This window comes from Volvox carteri (assembly GCF_000143455.1).
Source record: "Volvox carteri f. nagariensis unplaced genomic scaffold VOLCAscaffold_55, whole genome shotgun sequence".
Taxonomy (NCBI): Eukaryota; Viridiplantae; Chlorophyta; class Chlorophyceae; order Chlamydomonadales; family Volvocaceae; genus Volvox; species Volvox carteri.
The window spans coordinates 146,350-164,281 of NW_003307598.1; the positions used below are offsets into that span (position 1 = coordinate 146,350).

At 54.8% G+C, this 17,932-nt stretch overlaps 4 protein-coding genes across 4 annotated transcripts; 3 read left to right on the forward strand and 1 right to left on the reverse strand.

The window, feature by feature from the left end:
• Positions 1-3,575: 3,575 nt before the first annotated feature.
• VOLCADRAFT_66358 (uncharacterized protein) lies at positions 3,576-8,068 on the reverse strand (the record flags this gene model as incomplete). Its single annotated transcript, XM_002955829.1, has 10 exons — positions 3,576-3,634; positions 3,876-4,050; positions 4,695-4,874; positions 5,236-5,419; positions 5,802-5,965; positions 6,541-6,665; positions 7,016-7,093; positions 7,244-7,348; positions 7,804-7,860; positions 7,960-8,068. Coding segments are annotated over 10 exons (1,236 nt in total), but the record flags the coding sequence as incomplete, so codon positions are not given.
• Positions 8,069-9,468: 1,400 nt separating this feature from the next.
• VOLCADRAFT_96752 (uncharacterized protein) lies at positions 9,469-11,456 on the forward strand (the record flags this gene model as incomplete). The annotated part of the gene is made up of 4 exons (XM_002955770.1): positions 9,469-9,673; positions 10,044-10,132; positions 10,262-10,375; positions 11,232-11,456. 4 exons carry the CDS (start codon positions 9,469-9,471, stop codon positions 11,454-11,456), a joined length of 633 nt encoding a protein of 210 aa, XP_002955816.1.
• Positions 11,457-12,419: 963 nt separating this feature from the next.
• Positions 12,420-14,744, forward strand: lhcaE (uncharacterized protein). The gene is made up of 8 exons (XM_002955771.1): positions 12,420-12,672; positions 12,936-13,174; positions 13,406-13,419; positions 13,606-13,663; positions 13,754-13,818; positions 13,924-13,968; positions 14,057-14,116; positions 14,194-14,744. The coding sequence occupies exons 1-8, from the start codon at positions 12,467-12,469 to the stop codon at positions 14,278-14,280; spliced, it is 774 nt and encodes a 257-aa protein (XP_002955817.1). The 5' UTR covers positions 12,420-12,466; the 3' UTR covers positions 14,281-14,744.
• A 789-nt stretch (positions 14,745-15,533) lies between these two features.
• On the forward strand, positions 15,534-17,932 carry VOLCADRAFT_66302 (uncharacterized protein; the record flags this gene model as incomplete). The annotated part of the gene is made up of 5 exons (XM_002955772.1): positions 15,534-15,615; positions 16,192-16,268; positions 16,736-16,939; positions 17,317-17,427; positions 17,816-17,932. 5 exons carry the CDS (start codon positions 15,534-15,536, stop codon positions 17,930-17,932), a joined length of 591 nt encoding a protein of 196 aa, XP_002955818.1.

The window sequence follows — 17,932 nt, forward strand, 5'->3', positions numbered from 1 at the left end:
GCAAGAGCCATGAGCTTTCGTCATTCTTAATGTTATTAGGCAAAAGCCCCATAAAGGAACCAAATCCCTACTAACAACAAAACACCGAGGCAGCAGGGCCTGCATGTGTTCCGAGGAGGTAGCCAGCAGGTTGAGGTCTTCAGCACCTCCCCCTCTGTGGCCGTCATCCTGGGTTCCCTTTTTCGTGTGGGCCTTGCTTATTGGGGCGGGGATCAAGGCCCTGCGGTTAACTCTTAGCAAGGGCCTTTCCTTGTCCAACACAGTGCTTGGGCGGTTATGCGGCCAGCGCTACTACTGCGGTGAGCTGTTCGGAGGCACGGCAACGCCATTCGTTCATGCATTCTCACGTTCACAATTTGCTGGACAGTTAATTGGCTATGGAGAGGAAAAAGTAAAGACTGAATGTAAGGGGAACGTAAGGGGGATGAAAGAGCAAAAGGGGCGACCCGTATGAACACGTATGCGTTTGGGGGACAATACCGTCTGCTGTTGTCCTTTTGAATTTTAAATTTTTTTACTCATTCGGGTCATGCTGCACAGCAGGATATTTATGTTGCTGGGCAGGGGTTGGACTTGGACAACATGGACAAGATTGTAGTCGGATTGTAGTCGTTGGCATTTGCAAGTAACCGCACAAAGCGGCATATGATAAAGCGGCAAATGGAAGCGACAACAGTGAGACTGCGCCCGCGGGCAGTAATTCATGCCGCACACGTTTTGTACGATCTGAAACTTCTTTTCAAATTCAAAATTGAACCATTTTGGCGCCACAGTTTGCGCGATTTCAAAATCAGAAGTCAAGGTCAAACGTTTACACCATTAACCCTTGATTACCTTAGATGACAATGCCTCTGCATGGAGAGCCCCCCATGTTAACCCTCTTCTCCACACACCTATGCAGCGCAGTGCCGACAACCTTAAGCACATATGTTCACCCTTCCTATTAAGCTCTCTGGGAATAGAGCCGCTGGCATTTCCTTGCCAACGGCTGCTTGCATAGCAGCAAGCCAGCCAGCCCCGCAACCCGGGGCTCCACCTAGCCAGACATCCAACCTCCGCCACACAAGGCTATAGCAGGGCACCGTGTAAAGCTCCGCTGTCCGCATGTCAGAACACTGTCGTACTGTCGTACTTGCAACCCTAACTCACCTCGCATCAGGATCCAACCTGGACTAACAAACTCAAGAAACGCTGCTATAAAGGGTGCTACCCCTCATCTATGCACGAAGAGGCGGCACACATACAGACATACATGCATACCTAGTTGCCTTGCCACTACCCAGTGCGTCACCACCCAGCCGCATAACCACCCGCAACACCAAACCTCCCAGTCAACGCGGGTCAACGCGACAGAGGTCAGGCTACACCAATATCAAAACGCGGCGGCAGGGTAACCTACTCCGCGGCGCCTGGGCCTACATCCACCACAAAACCGCCACATTGGTGCTGTGCAAACAGACGCTCCTTGTAGGGTGGGGGCCCGTAGAAGCCATTCCGGACCGCAGCGCCTAAAGGAACACCCGAAAGGGACCGCCGGTAACGGCACGTACACAGACAGACAGACAGACAGACAGACAAACAGACACTGATCGTATTCATATACAGTGCTGGCAGTAGCGACATAGGAAACGGGCGAATGTCGTTCCTGCACCGCAGAGACCGCCGCGACCGCCGCCGGCAACTTGCACAAACAAAACTCAAAACAAAAAAGTCGATAATGTACACCACATTGGGTGACCGCCCAAGATGCCCGTCAACGGCCAATAACCGGTAACGACCTTTGCTATAGGCGGTATGATACAACAACACTGACATGCAAGTGCATTTTAAATCGTACAATCAGCCGTATGGCATGCATATATAGTACATCTACGGCACGTATATCGTACATCAGCACATGAAAAGGAACAGGTAAAACAAACCTCCCGCACCCCCCCACCCCAGTGGGGTGACCCCACCCGTGCTGATTCGAAGAAAGCATATAAGCCAAACCTCTGATAAACAGGCCGGACACTTAGGGGGCCAGTCACCCTCATGTGAAGGAACGGGAAAGGAGGGAGGACGAGGAGGAGGTTGCTAGGGTGGCGGCGGTGGCGGTGGTGTTGGTGCTTCAGCGGCGTCGTGGGGGGCGATGCCGAAAGAGGCGGAGCAGGAGGAGGATCGGCTTTCCGTATGTATCCGACACCGACGATATCCACCACTCCCACAGCCACCAGCGGTGCCACCACACGCTCCTGACCCACCCACCCAATCACATACAAAAATAATCTCAGAAAACGTCTGCCTTCCCGCCAAAAAAACATTTTCCAAACCTCTTAAAAAATCATCATTAAACGCCCTTGCGAGGTCCATAACCGGTAAGGTGCTCGACGCTGTACATCGACACAGTCTCACTCCAAAAAGAAAAATGAATTGATACGGCAAGATTTACCTGGATTATCAGCGCTAGATGACTTATAATTATATACTAGACTGCCGCGAGAGCCACAGGCATGTGCGTAATTTAATGTACACCGTTGAAGCACCGAAGCACACTAACAGCAGTTAAATACACGACGGCCGATTTCCCAACGGAACGCGGGAGGAAAGGCGCCGCGGGCCGCAAAGGATGTTGCCTCGCAGGTCTGTCTCTAACGCTGCTTGCTTGCTTTCTACACGATGACCGCTGCGAGGAGATGCCAGGCGCCTTGCTCCCCTCGCGCTAAAAGGGCCCTATGTGCCGCTCTCCTTGCTGCAGGGCTCGCAGCACTTCCCAGAGCCTAACTTGGCGTGGCCAGTCGTGTGGCAATCACCTTCGTAAAATGGGATCTTAACACTCGAGATAAGAAGCGCTGAGACTCGGTCTATCATTCGCCTCATTTCACCTGGATCAATCCCTACATCCCTACAGGATCATCCCTCCTCCGCACGCGCAATCTGTCGTCAGCAATAGCATCAGGAGAACCCGACGCGGCGCTTGCCGTCGTCCAGCCCATTCATCAGTCGTTTTGAGGTGGTGGCGGCGGCGGCGGCGCTGCCGCCGCTGATCCAGAAGCTGCCGGAGCCTGCACCGCCACATAGTGGATCTCTCCGGATCCAGTCCGCCGGATCTTAATCGGCCGGCTGGATCCAGAGCCAGATCCAGAAATGCGCCGAGGAACCCCGACGCTCTCCACCATCCCCAACCCCGAGACGTCCCGCCGCTCGCCCTCGGCCTTCCCAGGGGACGGCGGCGACGGCACAGCGGGGTCCATGGCGAATACCGACAACAGCGGCAGCGGCAGCTGTTGCATGGGCGACAGCGGCGGCGCGGATGTGATGTCAGAGTCGTCGCCGTCGGCGACTGGCTCCGACAGCACCAACAGGCCACCCGCGTCCAAAACTCCGCCGCCGTCGCCGCCACCGTCGCCGTCGCGGCCACCGATAGGAACCCTGGCGGCGGCGGCGGCGCCGCCGCCAGTGCCCAGCTGCGCCTCCGGCTCGCCTCCGGCGCCAAATGACCCCAACGACGGCCAGCTGATGAGCTGCTCAACGGCGCCGGAGGGGCTATGGCGCATCTTGACGGCTCTGTACGGCACCGCCGCTGCCGGGCCGAGCTGCATTACGAAGCGGTAAGCCTCCTCCAGCTGCCTCCAACGATCCTCCAAGGTACCTGCTCCAGAAACAAGGGGGAAGAGAGGGACTTATGGTTTAGAGGTGTGTATTCCTCCTCCGCCGCAGCTAATCATCCACATCAATAAAATAATATCCGCCGCTTGGGAGCTGCGCTGGTTGTGGTGGCGGTTAATGGTAGATGTGGTAGGTTGTGGTAGTTGCAGATTACCTCGCGATGGTAGATATGAAAGATTGTCGTACTTGTCGTACTACGTCACACCGTGAGTACACACGGCACCCACCAGTGATGCCGATGGACATGCGCACGTAGCCCCGCCCGATTCCCGAGACCGCCAAGTCGCCCTCCGACAGCTCCGAGGAGGTGGACGCGGCCGACAACGACATGAGCGTGTCGAAGTACCCCAGACTGACGGCCATGAAACCAAACCCGTGGCGGTTCTGGAGCCGCTCCATAAACTGTACGGCGGAGGTCACGGGGGAGATCCAGGGCGGCCGCAATCGTCAAAAGGGGCAGGGGGGGATGTACGGCAAGGACGGGGGAATGGGGGAGCCCGCAGGAATAGGGTTTGGCCGGGGTAGGCCGCCGTATGGGGGAAAGGAACAAAACGGAGAAGGGGTCGTCGAATCGGATATCAGGTAGCGCCACTGCACAGTTAACCAAGAGGACGAGAGACAGAGCGCGAGAGGTGGGAAAAGGAGAGGGAGAGGTTTCAGGCCCCCCATCATCCCACCACCTTACAACAAAGATGGGAAAGTAATAAGTTATTTTGGGGCCACAGCAGCAGAAGTTGAAAGGGACAGCTGTGACCTGAGGCCCTAAGGCCCTGAGCACCAGCTTATGAGGGGGGAGAAGTGGTGGGAAGAAGAGGTCCATCAAGATGGAATGGGATTGATTTCACTTTTCATTGCTCCTCCCCCTCCTCTTCCTGCTCCCCCGTCTTCCCCTCCTGCTCCCCCTACGCCTCTCCCTACGCCTTCCCCCCTTCCCGCAACCCCCTCCCGCACCCCTCCCGCCTTCTCCTCCTGCTCCCCCTCCTCCTGCTCCCCCCCTTTCACTCGCCCCGCATTCTCAAGTTCCCCCCCCCCACACACACCCTCACCGCATTCGCCCGGGCGGGTGTACCCAGGTCCATTCCCAGCAAGCCCCCCAGCCCGTAGCCCTCGTTGGCCTGAGACACCATGAGCCCGTGCTGCGGGTGGCTGGGCAGCCCTGGGTACGTCACCGCCGCTCCGAGACCTTCAAGACGGGAGGCAAAGGTAGCAGCACGGCGGCCATGCTCCTGCACATGTCCATGTGTGTGTGTGTGTGTGTTGTCAAGTGCGTTTGAAAGCCCCGAGACCGCGTGGCGGCAAGAGCACGGCGGAAAGGAGGTGTGGAGAAAAAAGGAGGGGTGGACAATGGGGGAGGGTACATCACTTGTAGGATGGGTGAAGCGAGGGTAAACGCAAGAGGCGGGTTAAGGATGAGCGTCATGAGGGCCGACGAGAACATGGCCGGTGTACGGAGGTACGGCGTATGGAGGAGAGGACCGGGGGGAATGGGAATGTTGCAGGGGGCTCGTAACGCCGCCGTACAGCATCGCAAGCACGCGCGCGCACACCCCGCGGAGAAGCACACATACACACACACCCAAATCGCACCTGCATGCGCAGCGCCAAATTAGGCAGCCGTAACGCCAGCTCCGAAGCGACCCGCGGGTCCATAGTGGGTCCCAGCAGCATGCAGGGGCCCGCGTGGAAGTCCATCAGCGAGTGGATGAAGGCGGCTGAGCCGCAGATGGCGCCTGCGATGATGTCCGATGCTCCCGACACGAACTTCGTCAGGCTGGGGGGTTACGTTTACATGGGGAGGGGGGGCGGGAAAGGGAGGGGGCCGGCCGTTGAGGCAGAAGGTAGGGGGGGATCAACGCGCCAAGTGCCGAGTCAGACGCTGCCAGAGACCGCAAACTGCCGAAGGAGCCCAGTGCGGTGATGAGGCAACTGCTCATTAGCTCTTGCGGGAAGTGGGAAGGAGCGGGAGCGGGGGCGGGTTCGGCAATCTGTGTCACACCCTCGGCCTGCTGAGGTGGTTCCGGAGCAGAAATTACAATGCCGTCGCCGTGTACTACCGCAAACACCACAAAAAACCGTACCAACCGTACCAACTGTTTATAACCAACCCCCAACATCCAAGACATAGCAGGCCTACTAGCCCCCCTCCTCCTTACCTGTGAATGACCACATCAGCTCCGAAGCGCTTGGGTGTCACCACAAAGGGTGTGAAGGTGTTGTCCACTACCAGCTGAGCTCCCGACCCGTGGGTCAGTTCAGCCAGCGCCCGAATATCCGCCACACGGAGTGTGGGGTTGGACACCACCTCCGTATAAACCACCTGCAGCAGCCGTGTGGGTCGCCGTGTTGTGCCATAGAACCGGGGTAACCGGGGGGATTGGATTGGGAGAGAGGGGAGGGGTGGGGGAGGGTAGTTGCTGTGACAGGTTGCATGTGTATAGCCGTGATATGTACTACGATTGGCGCTGGCAGTTGGGCGCTGCCGGTTGGGAGCGTTGCCGTGTGGAGAAGGTTGCGGTGGCGCACAGTAATAGGACCTCGCACGGAACCCGGGTAGCCGGATAGCCGCGACTGTGTTTTCAATCCGGAAAGGAAGGACCGGAAAGGAAAGGAGGCCGCGGCAGCGATGGCACAGTGCGCCTGTACATGGATGAGCGCGCCTCCGGACGATACTCGGATGGGCAGACAGATATGCTATGAGCTGGTAGAGCTGGTAAGCACGTCGGTGGTAGGTGCACTACGGTAAGCCAGTTCTAGGCTGAGATGCGGCCCCAGATAGATAGATAGGTAGGTAGGTAAGTACAGGTAAGTACTTAGCGAGAGGAGCCGCGGCCCATGTTGGGTATGCCTAGTTGTAAATTAGGTACAACGGGCAAGCTGATCGCTCTGTCGTACCTTGGTACGGCCCGGGTGCAGCTGCAGCGCCGACCGCACCGCCTCTAGGTCGGTGATGTCCACGAAGGTGGTGGTGACGCCGGCCTTGGTGGGGAGGAACGTCTTGAGCAGCGCATGGCTGCCGCCTTTGGGGTGGGGTGGGTCGCAACACGGAGGTGCCAGAAGGCCGTCAACGTCAGCGGGATGTCGCGGAACATCGCGGCACACCGAATTGTTGGCTAAGGTGCGAAACAATCAGCGATAGTCTTTTCTACAATTATGCGAAGTACAATAGGCCCAGGTGAAGAGAGAAATTATAGTGCGTGTGCGTGTCTGGGAGCTTGCGAGTCCGGCGAAACTTCCTGGTCCAGTGCAACTGCCTAAATTAGGTAACCAACTAAACTTGTCGTACCCGGACACTGGTGGCATCATCCCGCTACTGTTATCCGAATACCCCCCACTCACTACTACACACCTCCCCCTCCCCCCTACCCACCGTAGATGGTGTTAGACGCCACGATGTGGTCGCCCTGGTTGCACAGGGCCATAAGAGTGCTGGAAATGGCCGCCATGCCTGTGTTGGAATGAGTTCGGTGTACGACATGAACATAGCATGTAGGTTAGGCAGTTCAACTATCCAGCTGATGCTTCTGCTGCTGCTCAACACAAGCTGTGTGGATGGAACATGGCGAAACAAAGAGGAAAGAAAAGGGCATTCGCGCACCCGAGCTGCAGGGGTACGCTGCTTCGCAGCCCTCCAGCGCGGCTAGAAGGCGTCCCAAATGCCGTACAGTTGGATTGAACGCCCTGCCGTACACATAGCAGCCACCTGGAGGGGGCAGGGCAGATGCTATGAGCGTCACGCTACGCCACTGCACCTAGCAATGGCTACTGAGGTGTAGTAGAGCACAAAGCAGGGTTCAGCAGCAGTCCGAGTTGTGGACCGCCGGCGGAACTGGGGCGACATTTGCCTGCGCTTTTGCACGGCCACGCGGAAGTATTCCTTGCGTAGACAATTATAACGTCAGGTCTCATTTGAATATATAATGGTCGCTTTGATCCCTCGTCAGCCGCAACACTTGAGGAGTAAATACTTAATAACATGGATTGCCGCGATTCCCGCAGTCTGCGGTTAGATGCCACGTATTCCGGAGGGAGGTCCTAAAGGAATTCGTCCATGCGGACAACATGTTTTGGAAAGTTGTAACGCCTATTGATGTACTTCGATGCATCGCAGGAACGGCCCGACCGTCCCACTCCCCAAAGAAACTAGGGCTTCAGTACCTTTCTCAGGGCCGACTTCTCCACTGAAAATAGCCGGCAGAGTATCCGCTTCCAGCACTGCAATAATGGGAGCGTTGGGCTTACGTCACACAGGCCAAGCAGGCCAACGTCAGGCCACAATGGCAGCAGTGGCAGCAGCGTCTTGCAGCAGGTTACCTGTAAAGGTTGTGCTTATTTCAACAGAAGCATTAACACCACCGAACTCTCCAAACTCCCGCTTTCCTGACACAAGCCTATCGAGCGGGTCAGCTTGCAGGCTGCCCATCTTAAACAGCTAGAACAGCGCGTTTAATTGACTGATATAATTCCGCCTTCGTTTAATCAAGGTATTGTGTTCACGGTGCTTACACTGAGTGAAACGGTATAAAAGCTTCCGCAGTAATGGTGCGCGTTGTTTTCTACAAATCCAGGGTGTACGGCTTGCGTTGCGACGAATAACCACAATTGCAAGCGTGTTTCCCTGAGGTTTATAGATAAGTAACATGTAAGAGTACCTATAATGGATAAGATGGTAACTGCTTCTTGGAAACGCGACGACACCCCTGTCAACCAGGATTAAGACAGGCTCGGTGTGGTTCCGGCACGGAGACCCTCCGTCGAATTCAGTTCCTTCTGGTTACAAACCCTTCAAGCTGCGGAGGACTGCAGCCTCCGCAGCGTAACTGCCATCAATAGGAATCCGTCAGGACAGGTTGTGTCTATGTGCGTCGCAGATGGGGTTCTCGGTTTGCGAAGGTGCAGGATCTCCTCATTGTATGGCCGTTAATGCCTCCGAACCACCTGGAGACCTTTGCAGTTCTCCTACGAGTACTGCCATCCTCTGGGTTACAGGAAATGCACAAGCAGATGCGCGTGGCACGCCCGCTTTTACAATCAGGGTCGGCTACAATCCGTTTCAGAGTTAAAAGTGCTCCTCTCGCCTGTTCCTGTTCACAGCGCACCCACTGGGAGCGACGCTGGATTGATAGGGTTACGAGCAAGGGAAGACACACAGTATTCGAGGCGGCCACAGAAAGGCCTCGCCAAGGATGGATACTGGCGTTAGGTCCTGTAAGCCCTTCCCTCCAAAACTTTGCTGGTTTTGGACATCAGTAAAGCTAACCAAGGGCGACCCAGCGCACGTTTTGCATTTCAACGCAAAGATCTCTTTTAATGGCATCTGGCTGTTTTCCGTTTTCCTCAGGCCAAAAGCATCGACCTCCGAGGTCACATGGTATCCAACACGGCCTCCGTCCCGTTACAGCCAAGCAGGTTACTGTTCGTGATCATTATCGGATACAAGTATTTGAGGTTATGAGTATTTCCTCGAATTTTTGTCTGAGCCATACAGCTCCATTTTTCATCGACCTGCAATTATGTTTGCGTTGTTGTTTTGCGTGAATGAAATAGAGCACAGATTTCAATGGACTTAATAACAAGCTTGAGAAGGTTGGCAGCTCCTCTCTGGTTGGCAGCAACGAGATAACGAATGGCCGTCGCTAACGGTCAGTCGTACTCCAGCAGGTGGCCTTCCTCCGCGAGGAAGTGCAAATTATACTTCATGTAAGCATCCGTAAATCAAGGAAAACGTTTTTGGTGATTTAATTATCTTACAACGACAATCGCTCTTGACGCTCATTTTTGCTGCTTGGCACGGTCACCTGCGTGCAAGCCCACTGGTATAAGATGCAACTTAGGAATGGAACAGTAGTAGCACAGAACGTACTTCAATTGCAGAGCAGGCCCCTTTTTGAGGAAGGCGCTCGGCTAATCTTCTCGAAATGGACGGCGCTCGCTTTGGCAGTGGAGAACCAGTGGGGCGGGAGCAACAGCGCAGAAAAAGCCGACTTGCTACTGCATGACTGCCTGGACTGGTTCTACAACAAGAGAGGTGGGCGGGCACCGTTACCTGCGGCGGCGCAGCGGCGGGCGGCAGTGGCTGTCTGAGAAACCGGGCGGCTCAGAATCTAGTGCCATCTCCCCCTCGCTTAGGGTCCCGCACTGCCAGCCACACGGAATGCGTGGACTCCGGGGACCCCAAAACACCCGCCCAAGTCCCCTGGCGGGGAACAAGAAGAGTCAGTTTGTGCTGCCTCAAGCGCCCTCTTTGAGAGCCCTCCGCGCCATCCCACCGTTGCTGCTTGGCCGCTGCAATTGTTGGAACTCCTGTTTCTTTATGCGCTGCCTGTACTGCCCTCCCTCTTCCTCCAATCTGTCTGCTCCCAACTCTTTCTTTTCCCCCCTCTGCTCCCCCCGGCTAGAGCACTACGTGGACGAGTTGGAGGAAAACCTTGATGACGCCATCCTGCAGGACTTCAACTTGGAAGCGGAGGACGGCAGCCCGCATCAGGTACAGCAGCCGTACATACGGCTCTGGCCCTGGCCGTGCCATCCCGCTCATTTCTGCATAATCCACCCATCCATTCCGCTCACATGCACTTTTCCATGCACCCACCGTCGCCGTCACCCCAACTTCCAGGTTGCCGATGCACTTGTGAAGTTGCACAACGAGCTGGTCGCGGGAAGTACCACATACTTGGAACAGCTGCGGAGTATGGGGGCGGCGGGAACTCAGCGGAGCAAGCGACAAGTGGTGGGTTTGATGATGATCATGAATTATGGGACGGGGAAGAGAACGGCGCGGTGGTGCTGTGGTCGGGGGAGGATTTCTATGCTGCTGTGTGCGTTTGTGTGTGGGGGGAAGGGATGAGGAGATTGCGAAACTCTCTTAGTGAGCATTAGGCGTTTCTTAACGGAAAAAGGCATGACTCTCCCTGTGCACGCGAAGTGGCAGGAGCTGATCATTTGGACGATTTACACCAGGCTACGGGGCAGGGCCAGCAGTGATTCGAAGATAAGGGGAAGGGAAAACCGTTTGCCGACCTGAACGGATGATGGGCCTTACTAGTTAGTAGCTAGAAGAGAGGGGGAATGGGGAGAAATGCGGTTGGTGGTTGCGACATGCGGGTCCCGCTGTTGGCTGCGGGGCTATTCGGCTCTGCCCTAGGTATGGGATTGGCGCGATGTGGGCCAGATATTGGTAGGAACTGTGGATGGGAGGGATGGTGGGTTGGAAGGCCAGGCGCCAGGGAGAAATGAGGAGGGAGGGCGAGCGTCGGCTGTGTTGTGCCTCTCCCTATAACCTGCATGTACTTTTTTGTATGTCTGTTTGTATGATTGCAGTGTGCGACCCAGAAGTCTCGCACGTGTCTGTCGATTCGCTCGTGCGCGTGTTTTTGTGTGTGGTTTTGATTATAGTAGGAAGAGAAGGTATAGCACCTACAATAAGGCATGTACCGAATTTTATCCCCACTGTTCACCTCCCTTAAGGTCCATGGTCTTTCGTTTTGTTACGACCGCTGCAACAAACTTTTGACTGTTGACAAGCTTTTACTAACCAATTGTTGGATTAATTGACTGACTGGTTGGCTTGCTGTCGGGCGCCGCAGGTGGATCTGGACGGGACTGTGGTGGCTGAAGGGGACGCGGGTATGGAGACCAGCGACGAGGAGGATGAGGATGAGGACGAGGATGATGAGATGGAGGCGGAGGGGGCGGGAGGGCAACAGGCGCCGCGGGCGATGCCCCTGGAGCCGCCGGTGCCGCGGGGGCCGGTGGTTGACGAGGACGGGTTCACGATGGTGCAGGGCAAGGGCCGACGTGGAAAGCGATAAGGGGCCTCCGATGCATGGGGCGGACCGATGCATGGGGAGGAGTAACGGAGGGTTTGTGTGGAGAGTTGACTGTGAGGGGATGGTGGGCAGGGACTTGTTCTGTGATGTATGACCACGGGTTCAAGACAGTTTGCAGGATGCTTTCGGGAGTTATTATGGGCGGCCGGATGCTATTGCTGGGGTTAGAGAGAGAAGAGGGTACGTGGCTTGCCTATGCCGTGGAACTCTGGAGTGTCCATTCACCATAGACGGTGGACACTGTGCGCACTTGCTTACATTGAATTTAATCAAATCGGGTCAGTATAGCTCCGTAGGTTAAAAAGAGCCGGTGGTTGCGGAACATGTTTCATCCGAGGGCCTGCTGTAAGTTTGTGTCGAAGGTAGCGGTTGTATGCTTATGGTACCCTTGGTTCATGGAATTTCCTAAGATAGATAAGTGTAAGCAATCCTGCTAAAGCGAAAGCGGTACTATTGTGCGTCGGCTCATCTAGACAGTTCCCACGAGCATAGTAACATCACAGCAGGCAACCACAGCCATGAAGGAATCAGCAAGTAGTGTTGCAAGGACGACAGTTGCCCAGAGCAAATACCAAACCATAATAGCAGTATTTCTGAATGAGTGCCAAGGGTACCAAGCGTATGGCAAGACATGGTGACAATAAAACTGTTCGTAACCTGTTCACAACCTGTTCATAAATGGAATTTACGCATTGTAAGCAACATCGAATGCTGTGGCTGCAAACAACGAAAGCCCATTTTGCAACAACACATTTGAAGCTGGCCTAACGGAACCATGGAAAATCAAAAATGTCTTCAACCAAAGAACACAAATAGACCAAGAAGATGTTGTGCAAGATACTCGGTAGGAGTTTGGCAAGTTTGGCCGTACCGCGGATCGAGAGATGGTACGGCGCCTTGATCAAGGCAAAATAACAATGCACGCCGAATGGGAAATGTCTGCCGTCGCCCTGTGCTTGACATAATTCACCTAGCGCAGATTGCCAGCAAAGATGGCCGCCCTGATGCAGAAGTCGGCTCTGACCCGCCCGGCAGTCGCCAGCCGTGCTGGTCGTCGCGCCGTTGTGGTGCGCGCTGCGGCTGACCGCAAGCTCTGGGCTCCGGGAGTCGTTGCTCCGGACTACCTGAAGGGCGAGCTGGCTGGTGACTACGGCTGGGACCCGCTCGGCCTGGGCGCTGACCCCGTTGCTCTCCGCTGGTGCGTGGCTACTACAGTAAACATGAATACAAACAACTTATTTCATGTGAAAATGACAGAGTGCGCTGGATTATGATCCTTTAAGGCTTAAGAATGCAAGGCAGTCTCATCATCGGTGGTCATATATGCATGCAACATTACAGATTATTTTCAATTTGCTTATGCGACTGCTAGTATCGTATGAAGCAATCTATGGGAGCCTCTTTGATTGCTTAGGTTTTGCAGAGAGATGTGACTGGGACCGACTCACTTTGAATATCCAGGTACCGTCAGTCGGAGCTGGTGCACGCTCGCTGGGCTATGCTTGGCGTTGCTGGTGTCCTGGTCCAGGAGGTCGTGAAGCCCGATGTCTACTTCTATGAGGCTGGTCTGCCGCAGAACCTGCCGGAGCCATTCACCAATGTTAACATGGGTGGCCTCCTGGCGTGGGAGTTCATCCTGATGCACTGGGTTGAGGTTCGCCGCTGGCAGGACTACAAGAACTTCGGCTCGGTGAACGAGGGTGCGTGAGCTTGCGAAAGCTTCCGTCTGTGTCCCGGGGTCTTATATGCCGGTGATGATTCGAATGTGACATCGCGAAGTGACAAGCTTTTAAAACAGAAGTTGTTACAGTTTAATGCCGTGTGCTCGTTTGCAGTTCAGACCCTTACTCCTAACTCCTGCTCCCTTTCGTATGCCCCGCACTGGTCTGTATGCTGATTCGCTTCGGTCTTCGGCACTTCTTCAACCTCAGACCCGATCTTCAAGGTGTGTATTGGCTGGTTGGGATGGATGAAAGCTATCCGGTTACCTCTAGGGTGCATACATGACTTGACATCTTCATGTTGCGCTTTTGAGGTATCTAAGGGTTTTCCTTTCCCTACTGACATCATGCATCCCATTTGGCTATGCATGCGACTGACTTCCACCCCGATAATGGTTGTCTTTTTACAGGGCAACAAGGTCCCCAACCCGGAGATGGGCTACCCAGGTGGCATCTTCGACCCTCTCGGTAAGGGATTTGAGTCAACTGGCTTTGCACATATTGGACAATATTGTGATGTTTGCAATCATGTCTATTCCATAATCGTTTTCCGTACAGGCTTCAGCAAGGGCAACCTGAAGGAGCTGCAGACCAAGGAGATCAAGAACGGCCGCCTTGCTATGGTGGGTTGGAACCGTGATCTCTATTATGCCTATGATGTTTGACAGGATGATGCCGAACTCTAAGGTCCCGATATGTTTTATGTGATATCTTTTTTCCCCCATCAGGTTGCGTACATGGGCTTCGTCCTCCAGGCCCAGGCGACCGGCAAGGTGAGATGGCGCCACATGAGTGGGAAACGCCTGGGTCCGTTTCATTTGTTGTGTTGCATGCTGACAGCAATCCGAAACTTTTATGCAGGGCCCGCTCGCTGCCCTGTCTGCTCACCTGAGCAACCCCTTCGGCAACAACATCCTGAAGGTAAGGCGTTCAGCATGTTGAATTGCCCGCATTAAGCCGGCTGAACCTAACGCCGTTTTTCGTGATTGTGCTTGCAGAACATCGGCACCTGCACTGTCCCGCACAGCGTCAATGTTCAGGGTCTGGAGATCCCCCTGACCTGCCTGTGGCCCGGCCAGCAGTAAGCGCAACAGCAGCAGCGGCAATCGCCGTTTGCGCTTCACGCGCTCGCCACTGCTCGTCCATCCTGCGCAAGACTCGTCGATGGGCTTGACGGCAGCGAGTCTATCGGGTCGTCTAGACGCAGTCTGTCAACGCTTCGAATTCTTTCAGCTTGGACTGTTGCTGTTGCAAAGCGGGTGCAGTGTGCGCTGGAGGAGCGAAGTTGTTGGAGTTTAACTTCTGGCTTGCGTGATGACGCTGCCGATTTTGTACTTTTTTCGGCGTGAAGGTTGATGCTGTGTAAGCAGCTGATGTGGAAGTGTTGAGGCCTGAGTGGATCAGGGTTTTGACCTCTTGATCGGGCGGCAGATCGAGGCATTTTGTGTGGTGGTCCTTTCCGGACAACAGGGCGTGTGGCGTTTAAGCCCGAACTGTAACGTGAGAAGATCACCTTTTGCAGTGCATGCACGGTGTAATCCCATTCTGCACTGTGTGGAGCCTAGCATATTAGAATACCGACAACGACTAAGCTAGCGTACAAAATGGTCAACAGGGTAATCAACGAATTGTGGGAGAGAAATCTATGCAGAAATCTCTACAGCGGCTCGTAGCCTGGATGCGTGGTTTTGGATCGGCACACAGGCACTGCAGATGCTAAGCGCTTGTTTGGAACAAGCTGGATGTTAAAAATGTGTTTGGTAGGCATTTGTTCGGCCTAATACTGATCAAAGACAGATGCATACGAGAGAGGTGCTGATGCATGTGTTTCATATTTTCTGGTAGAATGCATGCCCTGGGCACGCAGTCCTGAGGGTGTGTCCGTGGTAACCCTGTCGTACGCAATCCCGCCTGACATGCATAGCACTCATCGCATGAAAATTATGAACTCCACATGTATGATATTATTGCAATATTGCTTTCCTTAATTACATTTTCCGTTTCCATAACCGATTGGATTGCGCATGAGACAAGTCTTCAGCGTTCAAAATCCTTCTTTGCAAGCTGCCTTGCGTCCTATTCAGCTAGACATCAGAGTAGCAAAGCCAAGTAGCCTCCGTGCCGGGGTAGCCCCGGCAGCAGTCAGCATGGCAGCAAGCAATTCCTTCGCCGCACTGGATTCCGTCGGGGATGATGAAACAGTTGCTACATCTAGCGTTACGGTAGCTGACAAATCTGCTGATAGTTCTACTTCATCGCAAGACGGGTAAGCTACCAGTTGAATTGAGCAGGGCGCCGAAAAGCTAATGGCTCTCAAACGGCCACCACCGTATTGCACATGTTCAGGGGCGAGAAATTGGCCGTGAAAGGGGAACTAAAGCTGCGGAATCCGCTTGTTTGGGTGGACCTCGAAATGACAGGTGTGTGTGTCGGGTATAAGAAACGGTCAAGAAGCGCGCGGCCATGCTGGAGCTGTGCATTGGTACTGCCGACAATAGGACCGATTGATGAAAAAGTCCTGGAGCTGCTCACGGGTGAAACCCATGACGTGCGAAGTCAGAGTGCCAATTGCGAGTCATATGGAAGCTGACTGGAAAAACTGGATTTACTGTGCTAGCAACATATAGCCGGCTCGGTATGGGCCTTTGCTGACGGCACTGGGAGTTTGTACCAATCCCTGACGCCCCATTACTGCCCTCGCACGCGCGTATCCTGATGAATGGTTGAAGTAGCCTCCCGGCAAGAGGACAACACCTATGTAATTGGATGGAGGCTGGGCTTCGCCCGGTTGGTGGTGCTGGGGTCCCCGCTAAACCACTATCATAGGTCCACGTTCGTCCGTCCGTCGGCTCGTACGGATAGCAGCTTAGCCACTTTTGTATCACCCATTTTATCTCTCTCTGCCTCTTTCCCTGCTCCCCACGGGGTTTTCTCCTCCCTTTCTTTCTCCTTGTTGCTTACTTAGGGCGATGGGCCCCCCGTCTTAATGGCCACAGGGCTGGATATTGAGCGGGATACCATCATCGAAGTGGCGTGCATCATTACGGACGGAGACCTGAAGCATGAAGTCCTGGTGTGTGCGCTATGCAGCGCGCGCGGGCCCAGTTGCAGGTGCAGCGTGATCTGGGTACACCCCCTTATCCGCCCCAAGAAATATCTTTCATCCCACAAGTCGATGACTCCACATGCACTGTTGCCCTCGCCTCGCCACAGATGGCGAATGCGGCATTCCTTGGACTTATCATGACAGGCACTGCCACGTCTGCGTCTGTCACTTCATATGCAACGACCCCACAGCTTTTCTATCCGCGTCCAAAGCCGCCAGTCCTATTCTGGGATGGATGGATGGATTGACGGAAGGCTGCTGCTGTCATTTTCTTCCTGTGCTGCCATGTTTTTGTTTTCCGCTCTCCTGGGTACGGTTGAAAACAGCTCAACACGGCGCAAAAGGGTGAGGGCTTATCCAGGGCGTTACAGTTTCTTTCCGTACCGCCCTCACATCCTTCGTCCTCCTTGCCTGCTTTCTCAATCCCCCCTCAGGGCCCTGCCACCGCTATTCACGCGGACGACGACGTGCTGGACAACATGAATGCGTGGTGCAAGGAACACCATGGCAAGTCGGGCCTTACGCAGCGAGTGCGCGAGACCCATGTCACTATGGCCCAAGCGGAGGATGAGCTGCTGGCGTTCATCTCGGGACACACGACGGAGAATATGGCGCAACTGGCGGGGAATTCAATACATGTGGGTTACGTGATGGGTTGATTGCCCATTCCACTCGCACTGCGTTTTGACGCGAGTGTTGTTTTTCCCCCACTGGCTCGATTGCACGAGAGTGTGTGTGGGAGGAGAGGGCAAGGGCGCAGGTAATAAGAGGACGCTTCCATGGCCACATCGCCGATCGAGGACACGGACATCATGGCGGTCTTGTGATATTCCGGACCCTTACAGATTTCCCGATTCGGTTTCCGCATCTTGAATCAGTTGCCGCCGCCCAGGGATTGGCATTTAGGTATGTCTCGGCAGGTGTGGCGCCACAACGGCCAATAATGTGGGTCTCATTACAGCCGTCAGTAGTTGGGATTACGATCTTTCGCTTTGCTGTACGGCGTTCACTGTAGGTTGACCGGATGTTCCTGCTCAAGTACATGCCCCGCGTGGTGGCCTACCTCAACTACCGCATTGTGGATGTGAGCAGTATTAAGGAGCTGGCGCGGCGGTGGTACCCCAAGGTGAGGTTGGTCGGGGGGCAGGTTGCGCGGTATGGGGTGCGGATGTCTGGATGCGTATATCTGTTTCTTGTAGCGCTGATTAGCCGGCAGCTTTCCTGAGGTGCACATCGAGGGCTCATGTGCTTCGCCAGGGCCATTTACGCTCGTCCACAGCCCTTTTAGCAATCTGGTGGCTTTTCTTGGCTTGTCAGTGCCCGAGGAGGTTGACAACTCTGTGGCAGCCCGAGAAGGCCGCGCACGCAGGTCAGGATTCCTTGCTCTTCCTGCCTTCCTGGTCATGCGGGGGGGGCCGCTTAACTTACTGGCTTTGTCGCCGATGTCAAGAACCTGATCACGAAAAACGAACACGCACGTGTACATGCACACAACCGGTTACCACTGTGTTTAGGCATACAAGAACGCGCCACGGAAAAAGCTGGCTCACACGGCTCTGTCGGATATCCGGGAAAGCATTGAGGAGCTCAAGTACTACCGGAAAACTGTCTTCAGGACCCCCACCAAGTAA